At 45.4% G+C, this 12,451-nt stretch overlaps 1 protein-coding gene across 5 annotated transcripts; it reads left to right on the top strand.

Moving 5' to 3' along the window:
* The first annotated feature begins 65 nt into the window (after positions 1–65).
* impdh2 (inosine monophosphate dehydrogenase 2) lies at positions 66–11,505 on the top strand. Of its 5 annotated transcripts, XM_090184315.1 has the most exons (15): positions 66–426; positions 1,816–1,864; positions 1,988–2,096; positions 2,168–2,269; positions 2,891–2,965; positions 3,464–3,670; positions 3,807–3,894; positions 4,018–4,217; positions 4,674–4,764; positions 4,929–5,024; positions 9,306–9,449; positions 10,085–10,229; positions 10,553–10,696; positions 10,812–10,895; positions 11,184–11,505. In XM_090184315.1, exons 4-15 carry the CDS (start codon positions 2,201–2,203, stop codon positions 11,203–11,205), a joined length of 1,365 nt encoding a protein of 454 aa, XP_090040441.1. In that variant the 5' UTR covers positions 66–426; positions 1,816–1,864; positions 1,988–2,096; positions 2,168–2,200; the 3' UTR covers positions 11,206–11,505. The 5 variants fall into 5 exon arrangements, with proteins under 5 accessions (XP_090040441.1, XP_036843896.1, XP_090040442.1 ...); XM_036988001.2 differs by lacking the exon at positions 1,988–2,096; XM_090184316.1 differs by lacking the exons at positions 1,816–1,864; positions 1,988–2,096.
* The last annotated feature ends 946 nt before the right edge of the window (positions 11,506–12,451 follow it).

Raw genomic sequence — 12,451 nt, 5'->3', positions numbered from 1 at the left:
CAGACGAAAACGTGTGGGACCAGAGGTATCTCCAGACAGGACAGGAGCTTGATAATAACGTTGAAGGCCGAAGATTAGAGGGCATTTCGGTCAATGTTATACAGTCGTGAATGCATTACATGTCATTTTTATACCCAGGAAAGGATCTTCTTGACAAGAGACGGAGCGCACGGTCGCACCACGCCGCAGCTGACTGACAGATCGCCGGTCGTAAACTGACGTTAGGAGTGAAGCGAAGAAACGAAGAAAGTTATCGGTCTCTTGGGCCGTTGTCTGTTTAGCACCAACGTGACTAATAAAACACTAACGTAGATACATAAATTGTATAATGGCGGACTACCTGATCAGTGGACAGACTGGTTACGTGCCCGATGATGGACTCAGCGGGCAGCAACTCTTCAACTGCGGGGACGGCCTTACCTACAAGTAATTATTGACGTTTGGCAGTCACATGGCTGCTTGTTGAAATCCATCGCAATTCTCTTGAGTTAACCTGGATAACCTTTGTAGCTAGCTAGTAACCAGAGCCGTATATTTCGTCGTTGACACATTAGCGACACTATTATTTGTGCAAGCAGGGGCTTTGAGTCATTGCATTACATGCAATTCTTTCTACATGGCCGTGGGTCTACCGACTCAGGTTTCCCGGCTCAACTCAGGCTTCCAAATGACCGCGAGTTAAGTAACAGTTTTATTTTGGGGACTGACTCAAATCGAGCAAAAATAGTACCTGAAAGAAGTAAATGGATATTTGGGGTTCTGGAATAGGCCTGGCTATAATTCAGCTATGCATGCCTGTGATTTGAACGTTCCTCTTATCACCCTTAGGGTCTGTTCATGAATAATAAGCCTACTTTCAGTGTCTGTTATTAAACATACATATTAAACACACACGACAACAACTCAAGTTTGCAGTCGGTAGACTAGTTTTCCCAGCAGTTGAGTTAGGAATACCAGGCATGACATTCCTCGTGTGACAATGTAGCTAATTATGACACCCTGAAGGCACCACCTCCATGTCAAGCAAGATATTATAGAATATGATTGTGTTGGCATGAACAGTAGGTATTTGTTAGGCAGAAGTATAAGTCTATTTGTCACAGTGCCTCATCTCTTGTCTACTCTTCAGTGAAGATACCATCGCATCTCATTCTGCGCATTCCATGCTTAATATAGGCAAAGTAGTCTCCTAGAAACATGGGCCTACATAGTACTGGTATACTTCAAAGTGAAGGTACTTGTGCAACAGCATGTTTCGAAATCTCAACCCGTTAGTACCAGACAGACGGTGTGGCTTGGAAACATATGTTTGTAATAATATTTGCGCCATTTGGCAGATTATTTTATCCAAAGTGACTTAGTCATATTTGCGTCACTTCTCGGGACCTTCAGGAATGTGTTGACAAGTCAGCGCTAACGTGTAGCAACACAGGACACTGGTTTGCCTGCTCGTCACGTGCATCAGATATCAGTTAGTCCCACGTCAAGTTCCGGATAGCTCAATTTGCTCAGATGATCAGACGATGAACTTTTGCAGTCCCACTCAAGTGCTGTCGAAAGATATCGTAGAATTTGATTTAAAAACGATTGGATAGAATATTACTTTATTAACCAGCTGCAGAAGGAAATTCACATTTGGCCGACCCACGTGTGATATTGTAACACCTCACTGTACATTCTGAGACACATGTGTGAAATTGCATATCTGTGAGAATCATTGTTAGATTGTATGCAGCATGTGAAGCTGCTCTCTTTCTCTCTCTCTTTTCCTCTCTTCTCTTTTCTCTCTCTCTCTTCTCTCTCTCTCTCTCTCAGTGACTTCCTGATTCTCCCAGGGTACATTGACTTCACATCGGAACAGGTGGTGAGTGGAACCCTTAGGGCTTCTGACCCTCCGTGACCTGGTGTCATATTCATTAGTGCACACCATAGCAAAACATTTTGCAATGTTTCTTATTGGATAAGTTCAGGTCATCCCTTTTTCCAGTCAGTTTTCTTCCGTTTGTTGCCGAGTGAATACGACCGAAGATTCCATTTAAGATTACAAGGAAGACCTTCCCATTGTAGTCTTGATTGGCAACCGAGCGCCGTGAAAGGTGTGTTTGTTACTACGACAGGTGTTCGTTACAAGTAGTTACTTGTAGTAACTGGTTTGTGTCCTCTGCAGGATTTGACTTCAGCCCTGACGAAGCAGATCACCATGAAAACGCCTTTTGTATCCTCCCCCATGGACACCGTCACCGAGTCGGCGCTGGCCATCGCCATGGCAGTAAGTCTGCTGTGAACATACACACTTTAGCATGGTGACATAATGGAAGGTTTTAGTTAAAAGTCGACTCGGCATAACACGAAGTGAACAGCAGTGTTCGGCCAACTTTCGATCGTTAAACGCAACGACATCAACGATCTTCTTCGCAGTTGTTGGCACAGTTTCCAAGGAAGCAACAAGGAATACAAAACAACATATTTGCTCTCAGACCGATCACATGATGACATGAGATCACAAGCAGCAACCCCCCCCCCCCCCCTATAAAACAGCTAATAGCAGAAACATCAACAGCTATTGGAAAACAACCAGTACTTTCTCCCAGGGTATGTTGAAGTGACTACAACAGCTGCAATTATGTGTCACTTACAAAACAACCATCTTAGGTTACTATTTTAAAGCCCCCCTCCCCCCAGAGGCAAACATTGCAGTGGAAACATCACATAGTCTTCACTGCAAAACAAATGCCAAGAATTCACTTGAAACTAGTTGTTCTGCATAAATCCTTACAGGCAACTTCAGCTAGAGTTCATGTCTGAGGACACGTGTTCTCTCTCTCACACACACACACACACACACACACACAAACTGGCAAGTTAACATGTTCTTCTAATCGTCTTACAGCTCACGGGGGGAATAGGCTTCATCCACCACAACTGCACTCCAGAGTTCCAGGCCAACGAGGTCCGCAAGGTCAAGGTGATGACCCCTACCACACGTTCTCTCTCTCTCTCACTCTTCATCTCCCTTCATATTTCTCTTCTTTTGTTACATGTGTATTTTTTGTGTGTGTGTGTGTGTGTGTCTGCTACTCATGTTATTGCCTGCTGTCCTTTGGTTTGGTCGTCCTGCCAACCTAGTTGGAGCTGTTTCACTGTCGTGTTCCCGCTAGAACAGGAAGCAATCATTTTCTCTCTTCTCCTATATAATTTTTCATCCGTCGCTCATGCCCCCTGGTGTGCTTTTTAAATACCCTGTAGATTTGCATAGCTTAATAGATACCCCTACCCTCTCTCTCTCTCTCCCCCTCTCTCTCTCTCTCCATGTCCCTCTTTCCCCTCCCCCACTTATATTCTTCCTCCTGCTACCCCATTCCTTTCTCTCGACCCCATTCCACTCTCTGCCCTCCGCTCCCCCCATCCCTCACTCCCCGCTCCCCCCCCCCCCTTCTCGCCTTTCCTGCACTCTCTCTCCCAGCGGTACGAGCAGGGTTTCATCACTGACCCGGTGGTGATGAGTCCTACAGACCGTGTGGCTGACGTGTTCCAGGCCAAGGCACGCCACGGCTTCTGCGGCATCCCCATCACAGACAGCGGCCACATGGGCGGGCACCTCGTTGGCATCATCTCCTCGCGGGACATTGACTTCCTGAAGGAGGAGGAGCACATCCTGCCACTCAACGAGGTGGTGTGGCTCAACGCGTATCAGTGTTTTTACATCTGTATAATTGTGTTCAGTGGACTTCCCTGACACTCTCGTGACACGCGTCCGAAGGTACATGCTAATCGTCTTTTGTTTTCTCCTTCCTTCACCACTACAGGTGATGACGAAGCTTGAGGACCTTGTCGTAGCTCCAGCTGGAGTGACACTGAAAGAGGCCAATGAGATCCTGCAGAGGAGTAAGAAAGGTGAGGAGGCGGGACCCGGGGAGAAGGTTCACCCTTAAAAGAAGGGGGAAAAATGAGCGAGACTTGTCATATAGCCTACGTCAACATGGCCCCGTGTGTTCTGAATGCCATGTCTCTGTGTAGGTAAGCTGCCCATAGTGAACAAGGAGGGCTGCTTGGTGTCCATCATCGCCAGGACAGACCTGAAGAAGAACAGGGACTTCCCCCTGGCCTCTAAAGACTCACGCAAACAGCTGCTGTGTGGGGCAGCCATCGGCACGCACAACGACGACAAATACAGACTGGACCTGCTGGTGCAGAGCGGCGTAGATGTGGTCGTACTAGTGGGTTCCTGGTTCTTCTACCCCATCTACTTGTTATTCTCTTCATGGATACTTTCTCCATCTTTTTCTTCAGTCTGTTCTTTTAAAGGTGCAATCCGCGGATCAAACAATAACAGAGTGGACAACCCCGCCTCTATTTTGGTAAAAAGCGGAGGGGTGGCGTTGGAGAAATGTAACCTTTCTCAAGACGGAGCTATGGATACAAGGACTGACCATACATGATATCCAAATGATAGTTTTAACCTTGTTTTGTGGCTATACCGTGTTTGTTTACAATTACAATGTTTACAAACAACGGAGTGCGATCATTAAGTACGACCAGTGATGTGTATGGGGTACGATAGTTGAATAAGTTATATTATTCAAGAATCAATATGTGTGTGTACATATAATTAAGTCTAAAGATCGCTGTAGCAATCACAGATTGCCCCTTTATTGTTGCTCTCGTTCATTCAGGACTCCTCTCAAGGGAACTCGATCTTCCAAATCAACATGATTAAGTACATCAAAGAGAAATACCCACAGCTTCAGGTCATTGGAGGCAATGGTGAGTGTTACACACACACACACACACACATACATATATATATATATATATATCACACACACAGAGCAAGCAAGAAATGCTGTGTTCTCAGAATTGCCCTCATTTCATGATTGCACTGCACCTGCCTGTGACATTGTTGATCTGTCTCCCCCTGTCTGTCTCAGTGGTAACTGCAGCCCAGGCCAAGAACCTGATCGACGCCGGGGTGGACGGCCTGCGAGTGGGCATGGGCAGTGGCTCCATCTGCATCACACAGGAAGGTGAGTCCGACCAATGGCAGACTGCCTAGCTCCCGACTCACACGCAGCAGCTGTAACCCAATCGGGAGCCTCCAATCTGGCCACCTTTCCGCTAACAATGGAAATCGCCCTTTAGCCAACTGTAGGATTCTGTACAAAGGGTCCCATCCATAACAGGGTTCGTTCTAGGTTCTTTCCTTCTCCCTCACTGGCTGTAGAGAATGCTGAAGAGTTTGGCAGAATCAATTTGTGCTGCCATGCTACATTCTAATACAGGCCATTAAGACCACCTGCTGAAGGACTGGAGTGTGGAACATCCTCAAACTTCAGCCAAACCGCTTCAGATCAAAACTCTGAAAACAGACAAAAAACAATGGACTTTCTCAAGAGGGCACGTCTTTTATAAATCACGCGCAACTCCCCCATCAATTGTCAGTCTTACCCTCTATTTTCTGTTTCTCTTTCACCTCATCCTCCCCTCTCTCTCTGTTCTATCTTTCATGATCTGTTTTTGGTTTGTATTATTTTCGATCTATCTCTTCCTTGATCACCTCCTTGTCTCGGTATCCGTCTGTCTCTCTTTTTGTTCCCCTCTCTTGCCCACCACCTCCATTTCATGTTTCGTTGTGTGGACCTCTGCTCTCTTGGTTTCACACTGCCTGTGATGTCTGTCTCTCTAGCGCCTCTCAGTGTTGCTCCTGGTATAAATCTCCACAGCCCCAAAACCCCAACTACTGTAACGGGATACTGCAGTAAGTCCCTCCCACCAGGCCCCCCCTGCCCCGCGCAGGGCATTCTTCTCTCTAATTGGCTCCACTATCACACTCTGCCCGTCTACCCCCCTTCACAGCCTGTCTGCATTGGTTGGTTAACGGCTCTGCATCAGTAGAAGAAGTAGCTAAGCTGGCCTTGGGGGTTTTGGTTGCTTGTCCTTTTGTCCTTGACTAATGGTTTGAAAAAACAACGGGTGTAGACTAACAGTGAAAGGCTTACTTGCGGGCCCTTCCCAACAACGCAGAGAGAAAGAAAATAGAGAAATGATTTTAAAGTTTAGCGCGTAATAATAATAATAGATATACAATGAGTAACAATAACACAGGGTACTAGTACTGGGTTCATGTGCAGGGGTACGAGGTAATAGAGGTAGATATGCACATACAGCGTAACTAGGAATAAAGTGAGTGATTTTAATAAACAGTAGCGGCAGCATATTTGAGTAGTCACAGCTATTGCAAAAAGGGTCAATGTAGATGGTCCGGGGAACTATTTAACTAACTGTTTAGTTGTCTTACGGTTTTGGGGGTAGAAGGTGGGTGTATATGATGATGTGTATTTTAGTAGTGTGATTGACAGTCTCAGACGACACGGTGTCGGTCATTTAGGCCGTTCGCCTTCCCTCTGAAACAAGCTTGAACCGGAACAGATTTCAATGTCTTTAGCGATACCAATTACTACAGGTTCAATTACAGGTTCAGTTTCTACAGTTTCAGCATTCTGCACCTGTCATTTCCTGTTAAAGGTCTTTCTCCGTTGAGAATCATTAACCTGTGTGTGTGTGTCAATGGATTGGATTTAACCACAGTTTTCCTGTCAGCTGGACATCAACATGTGGTCATGTTTTCATATAGGCGTGGGGATCGAGCCCTTAGCTCCAGATTAGACTGGTTGTTGTAGCGCGTGAAGGAATCTACGTACAGTATGTCATTGTTTCTTACACCCCATTCACATGTAACAGTCATTGACTTAATACTGTAACTTATACTGTAAACCCAACCTGTAATTTAGGATTTACTATCTGTTTGTTCATAATAAGATTGTTCCTTTGAGAGGGGATGAAGATGCACTTCTTCAAATGCTTTCTGGTAGTGCTGCTTTGCAATTTAATCAATTCGTATTCAGTGTTTATGGGAATTATTTCCTCAATTTCATTCCAGTCCCAGTTAGCTCATGAATATGCATATCAATCACACACACAAAAAAAAAGGTGAGCGCGAACCTAAAATAATGTTTTCCACTTTCTCAACTTCCTCCTTTGATGTTGGCTTCAGGCATAGTAATTAACTCATTTCAGAGTAAGAGTTCATCAAAACATTCTCGGCCGAACTGACGGCTGGTAACAGGATTCATTGAAACTTGGGCTCCCTGAGTGGCGCAGCGGTATAAGGTACTGCATATCAGTGCTAGAGGTGTCACTATAGTACCTGGTTCGAGTCCCGGCTGTATCACATCCGGCCGTGATTGGGAGTCCCATAGGGCGGCGCATAATTGGCCCAGCGTCATTAGGGTTTGGCCGGAGTAGGCCGTCATTGTAAATAAGAATGAGTTCTTAACTGTCTTGCCTAGTTGGTTCGAGTCCCGGCTGTATCACATCCGGCCGTGATTGGGAGTCCCATAGGGCGGCGCATAATTGGCCCAGCGTCATTAGGGTTTGGCCGGAGTAGGCCGTCATTGTAAATAAGAATGAGTTCTTAACTGTCTTGCCTAGAGGTTCAATGTATAAAATAAAAAAAAAATGATCTGCTAATTCTCATATTTAGTGTTGAGGGGAAAAAACCCTGCAAAAATAATCAATCAATCAAATGTATTTATAAAGCCCTTTTTACATCAGCCGATGTCACAAAGCTGTACAGAAACCCAGCCTAAAACCCCAAACAGCAAGCAATGCAGATGTAGAAGCACGGTGGCTAGGAAAAACTCCCTAGAAAAGCAGGAACCTAGGAAAAAACCTAGAGAGGAACCTGAGGGGTGGACAGTCCTCTTCTGGCTGTGCCGGGTGGAGGTTATAACTGAACATGGCCAAGATGTTCAAACGTTCATAGATGACCAGCAGGGTCAGATAATAATAATCACAGTGGTTGTAGAGGGTGCAACAGGTCAGCACATCAGGAGTAAATGTCAGTTGGCTTTTCATAGCCAATCATTCAGAGTGAGAGACGGAGAGTGAGAGACCAGGGATCCATAGCCGCAGACAGAACAGTTGAAACTGAAGCAGCAGCATGACCAGGTGGACTGGGGAGGAGTCATCAGGCCAGATAGTTTTGAGGCATGGTCCTAGGGCTCAGGTCCTCCGAAATAAGAGAGTTAGAGTGAGCATACTTAAATTCACACAGGATTCTGGATAAGACAGGAGAAATACTACATATATAACAGACTGACCTTAGCCCCCCGACACACAAACTATTGCAGCATAATTACTAGAGGCTGAGACAGGGGGGGTCGGGAGACACTGGCCCCGTCCGACGATACCCCCGGACAGGGCCAACCAGCCAGCATATAACCCTACCCACTTTGCCAAAGCACAGCCCCCACACCACTAGAGAGATATCTTCAACCACCAACTTACTACCCTGAGACAAGGCCGAGTATAGCCCACGGAGTTCTCCCCCACGGCACGAACCCGAGGAAGATCACGTCAGTGACTCAACGCACTCAACTGATGCACCCCTCCTAAGGACGTCATGGAAGAGCACCAGTAAGCCAGTGACTCAGCCCCTGTAATAGTTTTAGAGGCAGAGAATCCCAGTGGAGAGAAGGGAACCGGCCAGGCAGAGAGAACAAGGGCGGTTCGTCGCTCCAGTGCCTTTCCGTTCACCTTCACACCAGACTACACTCAATCAGAGGACCTTCTGCAGAGATGCTTCCTGAAGAGATGCTTGTGCTTCCTGAATTCAAAACATATAAACTAAAACCCTTTCTAAGGCTTCCTCGGTTTCAGTTGTTTTTCTTTTCATTTTATGAATGTTATTTTCCTTAATAAACATCACATTTGTCTAATGTAGCCTAATATTGTGTGTGTGTTTGGTCGACTACTTGTTGAATCATGCTTTGTGAATGGGAAGTCCTATCTTACTAAATGCCAAAAGGTCTTTCCTGTCCCATCAGCTTGCTGTGTAATCAGTTTCATAATGATTACATTTATCAGGGAAGCACAGACGATGAAATCCAATTAATTATGAGATGATCCACTCAAGCGAGCCAAAACCATGTTTAATATACAGCAAATCAATGAAAATATGAATTCATATTCAAGAAATACTGATATGGGGATTTTTACTTGATAAACCAGGAAATTACGACCTAAAATGGCAGGCGAGGACAGACTGTCTGCTGTGTGAGGATGCCTAATGCCTAGTCTGTCTCTTGGGGAGGGGGGGGGCTACATATGCAGGGATATGCCCCACCATGACCTGTCAGCCTCCATTGAACCAAGTGACACAAAGTAGGCCTCAAGCAGGCTTGAACATTGTCACTACGTGTGTGTGTTCTTTGTTCATGCCTGTCCTCCTTCCCTTGTTGTCTCAGTGTTGGCGTGTGGGCGTCCCCAGGCCACCGCCGTGTACAAGGTGTCTGAGTACGCCCGTCGATTCGGGGTGCCAGTCATCGCCGATGGGGGCATCCAGACCGTGGGGCACATCGCCAAAGCCCTGGCACTTGGGGCATCTACAGGTGTGTCTCAGGCTCAAATCAGATACCCATACATATAGCATTAGCCATTACACATAGCATTAGCCATTACACATAGCATTAGCCATTACACAAAGCATTAGCCATTACGCAAAGCATTAGCCATTACACAAAGCATTAGCCATTACACAAAGCATTAGCCATTACGGCAGATAGCCTAGTGTTTAGAGCATTGAGCCAGTAACCGAAGGGTTGCTGGATCGAATCCCCGAGCTGACAAGGTAAAAATCTGTCGTTCTGCCCCTGAGCAAGGCGGCAGCCCCCCGCACCTCTCCGATTCAGAGGGGTTGGGTTAAATGCGGAAGACACATTTCAGTTGAATGCATTCAGTTGTATAACTGACTAGGTATCTCCCTAGCCGTTACACGTAGCATTAGCCATTACAGATAGCATTAGCCGTGACACATAGCATTAGCCGTGACACATAGCATTAGCCATGACACATAGCATTAGCTGTGACACATAGCATTAGCCGTTACACATAGCATTAGCCATTACTTTTAGTACTTACAAGCTCACATTTAGAGACTGATATAATAATGTACTAACACACACAAATCCCTCTCAAAGCATGAAAGGTACATTCTCTCATCTCTCCTCCCCTTGTGTCTCTCCAGTGATGATGGGCTCTCTCCTGGCTGCCACCAGCGAGGCTCCAGGTGAATACTTCTTCTCTGACGGCATTAGGCTGAAGAAATACCGAGGCATGGGCTCACTGGACGCCATGGACAAGAACCTGGGCTCCCAGACCAGATACTTCAGGTACTGAGTCCTAGTTATACTAATGCATTATTAATACGGTAAAACAAATCTTTATTATCCCTAGAATTGTATTCATTAGGCACCAAACGAAATAAAACAGACAAACAGGGAGGCACTACCTGAACTTGTCCAATAAGAAGCGCTTGTTGCTTCCCTTTGCAACATGTTTCGCCACGGTGTGCACTAATCAATTACTACGACTCAGGGGCAACTGGCTTTGCAACAGGCAGCAGGCAGTCACTCAAAAGACAAATTACATATAGCTGACCCGTCCTCTCTCTCTCTCTCTCTCTCTACCTGTTTCCTCCTCTGTCTTTCTGCAGTGAGTGTGACAAGATCAAGGTGGCCCAGGGTGTGTCGGGGACGGTCCAGGACAAGGGCTCTATCCATAAGTTTATTCCCTACCTGCTGGCTGGGATCCAACACTCCTGTCAAGACATCGGATCCAAGAGCCTCACCCAGCTCAGGTACGCACACACACACACACGTCTGAATGTTTTGTCAAAGTGCACCTACTTTGATACCGGCACGTGTGTGTGAGCTCGGGGGCTCCGCGTAACACTATTTGTCTTCCCCGTGCAGAGCCATGATGTATTCTGGGGATCTGAAGTTTGAGAGGAGGTCGACTTCGGCCCAGATGGAGGGAGGAGTCCACAGCCTGCACAGGTACTTACCGCTGTGATCTAGCTAGGCGGTGTTGACTAGCCTACTGTGCTGTCACGGAGGCTAACATTGCAATATATTCTTTGCTTGGCGAGGGGATTTTCTTAGCATCTCAGTTTCACATACCACCTGCAAACTCCTAGATTTAAAATGGTTCCCCTTTCCAAACAAATCTCACTTCAACCTGTTAACAGGTCTTTCCGATCTCGGCATGATTCAACGTGTTGGTAATTCGTTACCAGATCATTAATCTGTTAAACCGGCTCTTTTTTCCCCCTCCCTGTCTTGCAGTTATGAGAAGTGCCTGTTCTAAAGACGAGAACAACAGTAGTGGGCTGCAGACTTGTGTTCCTCAAGCGTACGCACATGAAAGCACACACAACTACTTGACAACCCCCCCCCCCCCCACACACTAACACAAATGTCAATTATGCCTAAACCATCAGTCTTCCCCTTCTGTTGTTCCCTGTCTATGCTGAGGGAGAGCAGAGCATGTCTGTCTTGTCTATCCGTCAGTATTGTGATGGAGTGTTTTGGTGTTAGCAGACGCCTTCCATGTCCTACTGACGTGAATAAAGGTGAATAAGTCAAATAAAAATGTTTTTTTTCCACACGTTTGTTTTGTTGTTGTGGTAATTTGAATGGTCATCGTATCATGTGTAGAGATACAGAGCTGGTTTGAAATATATGGGTATTTCTCATTTAAAAATACAAATTATCTGTCTTTAGTATTTTCAAATATGGCAGAAGTGAAATACTTCAATTTTCATAATGTTCTATAAATATCCTACTATTTGAAACTATTTTCCAAATACATTATTTCAAGTACTCCTAGAACCAAACAGACCTGGGTTCAAATGCATGGGAGTATTTCAATATTTGTATTTAAAAATGCACTTCTGTGTATATTTGAGTATTTTCAAATACACACCAATAACTTCCAAGTGTATTTAAACATTCCAATATCAACTACATGTATTTGCAAAGAAAAACATATCCAAATAATTACTTTGAAATGTCTTTGAACTCCGGTCTAATGGGAAATGCCATCTAAGTTGTATGGAGTAAGGTGAGAGTTGGGGATGGAAAACATTTCATTTAATGAAAGAAATATTACCTTGAGACCATTTCTTTTGGGCATACAGATACAATCGAATATGTAGTGTAAATAAATAGTGTTGTATTTCATTCTGTGATTTAGAGTTTATAACCCACCTGTCTGATAGACACACAGAACCATGATCCTCTTTTGGAGAGGACAATGAGGTCTCTGGGGGGGGAATCAGGTACACCTCCAAATCCACCGGACTTTCCAGGCCACGCACCAGTGGACACACACCTGCCCCACACATGCACACCTGTCCCGCCGATCAGACTGGTGTCTTCAATTAGTAACTCCATAAGGCTGAAGAAGGGATTCATCCAACTTACTGTAACAGCTGTTTGTATTGTATCGGTTGAAAAAGTAATATAGTGTACAGTACCAGTCAGAAGTTTGGACACAGCTACTCATTCCAGGGTTTTTCTTTATTACTACAATTTTCTACGTTGTAGAATAA

The sequence above is a fragment of the Oncorhynchus mykiss genome, chromosome 9, assembly GCF_057628025.1.
Source record: "Oncorhynchus mykiss isolate SJ-2025 chromosome 9, ASM5762802v1, whole genome shotgun sequence".
Lineage (NCBI taxonomy): Eukaryota > Metazoa > Chordata > Actinopteri > Salmoniformes > Salmonidae > Oncorhynchus > Oncorhynchus mykiss.
Note: the sequence above shows the minus strand (reverse complement) of the source record. Positions and strands in the feature narration are given on the sequence as shown.

Bases quoted from the DNA above. Each gene is read 5' to 3' on its own strand.
- impdh2 (XM_036988001.2), top strand. From the start codon at position 329: ATGGCGGACTACCTGATCAGTGGACAGACTGGTTACGTGCCCGATGAT. The intron at 4,765-4,928 runs GTGAGTGTTACA...TGTCTGTCTCAG, and splicing joins TCAGGTCATTGGAGGCAATG to TGGTAACTGCAGCCCAGGCC. The intron at 10,230-10,552 runs GTACTGAGTCCT...GTCTTTCTGCAG, and splicing joins TCCCAGACCAGATACTTCAG to TGAGTGTGACAAGATCAAGG.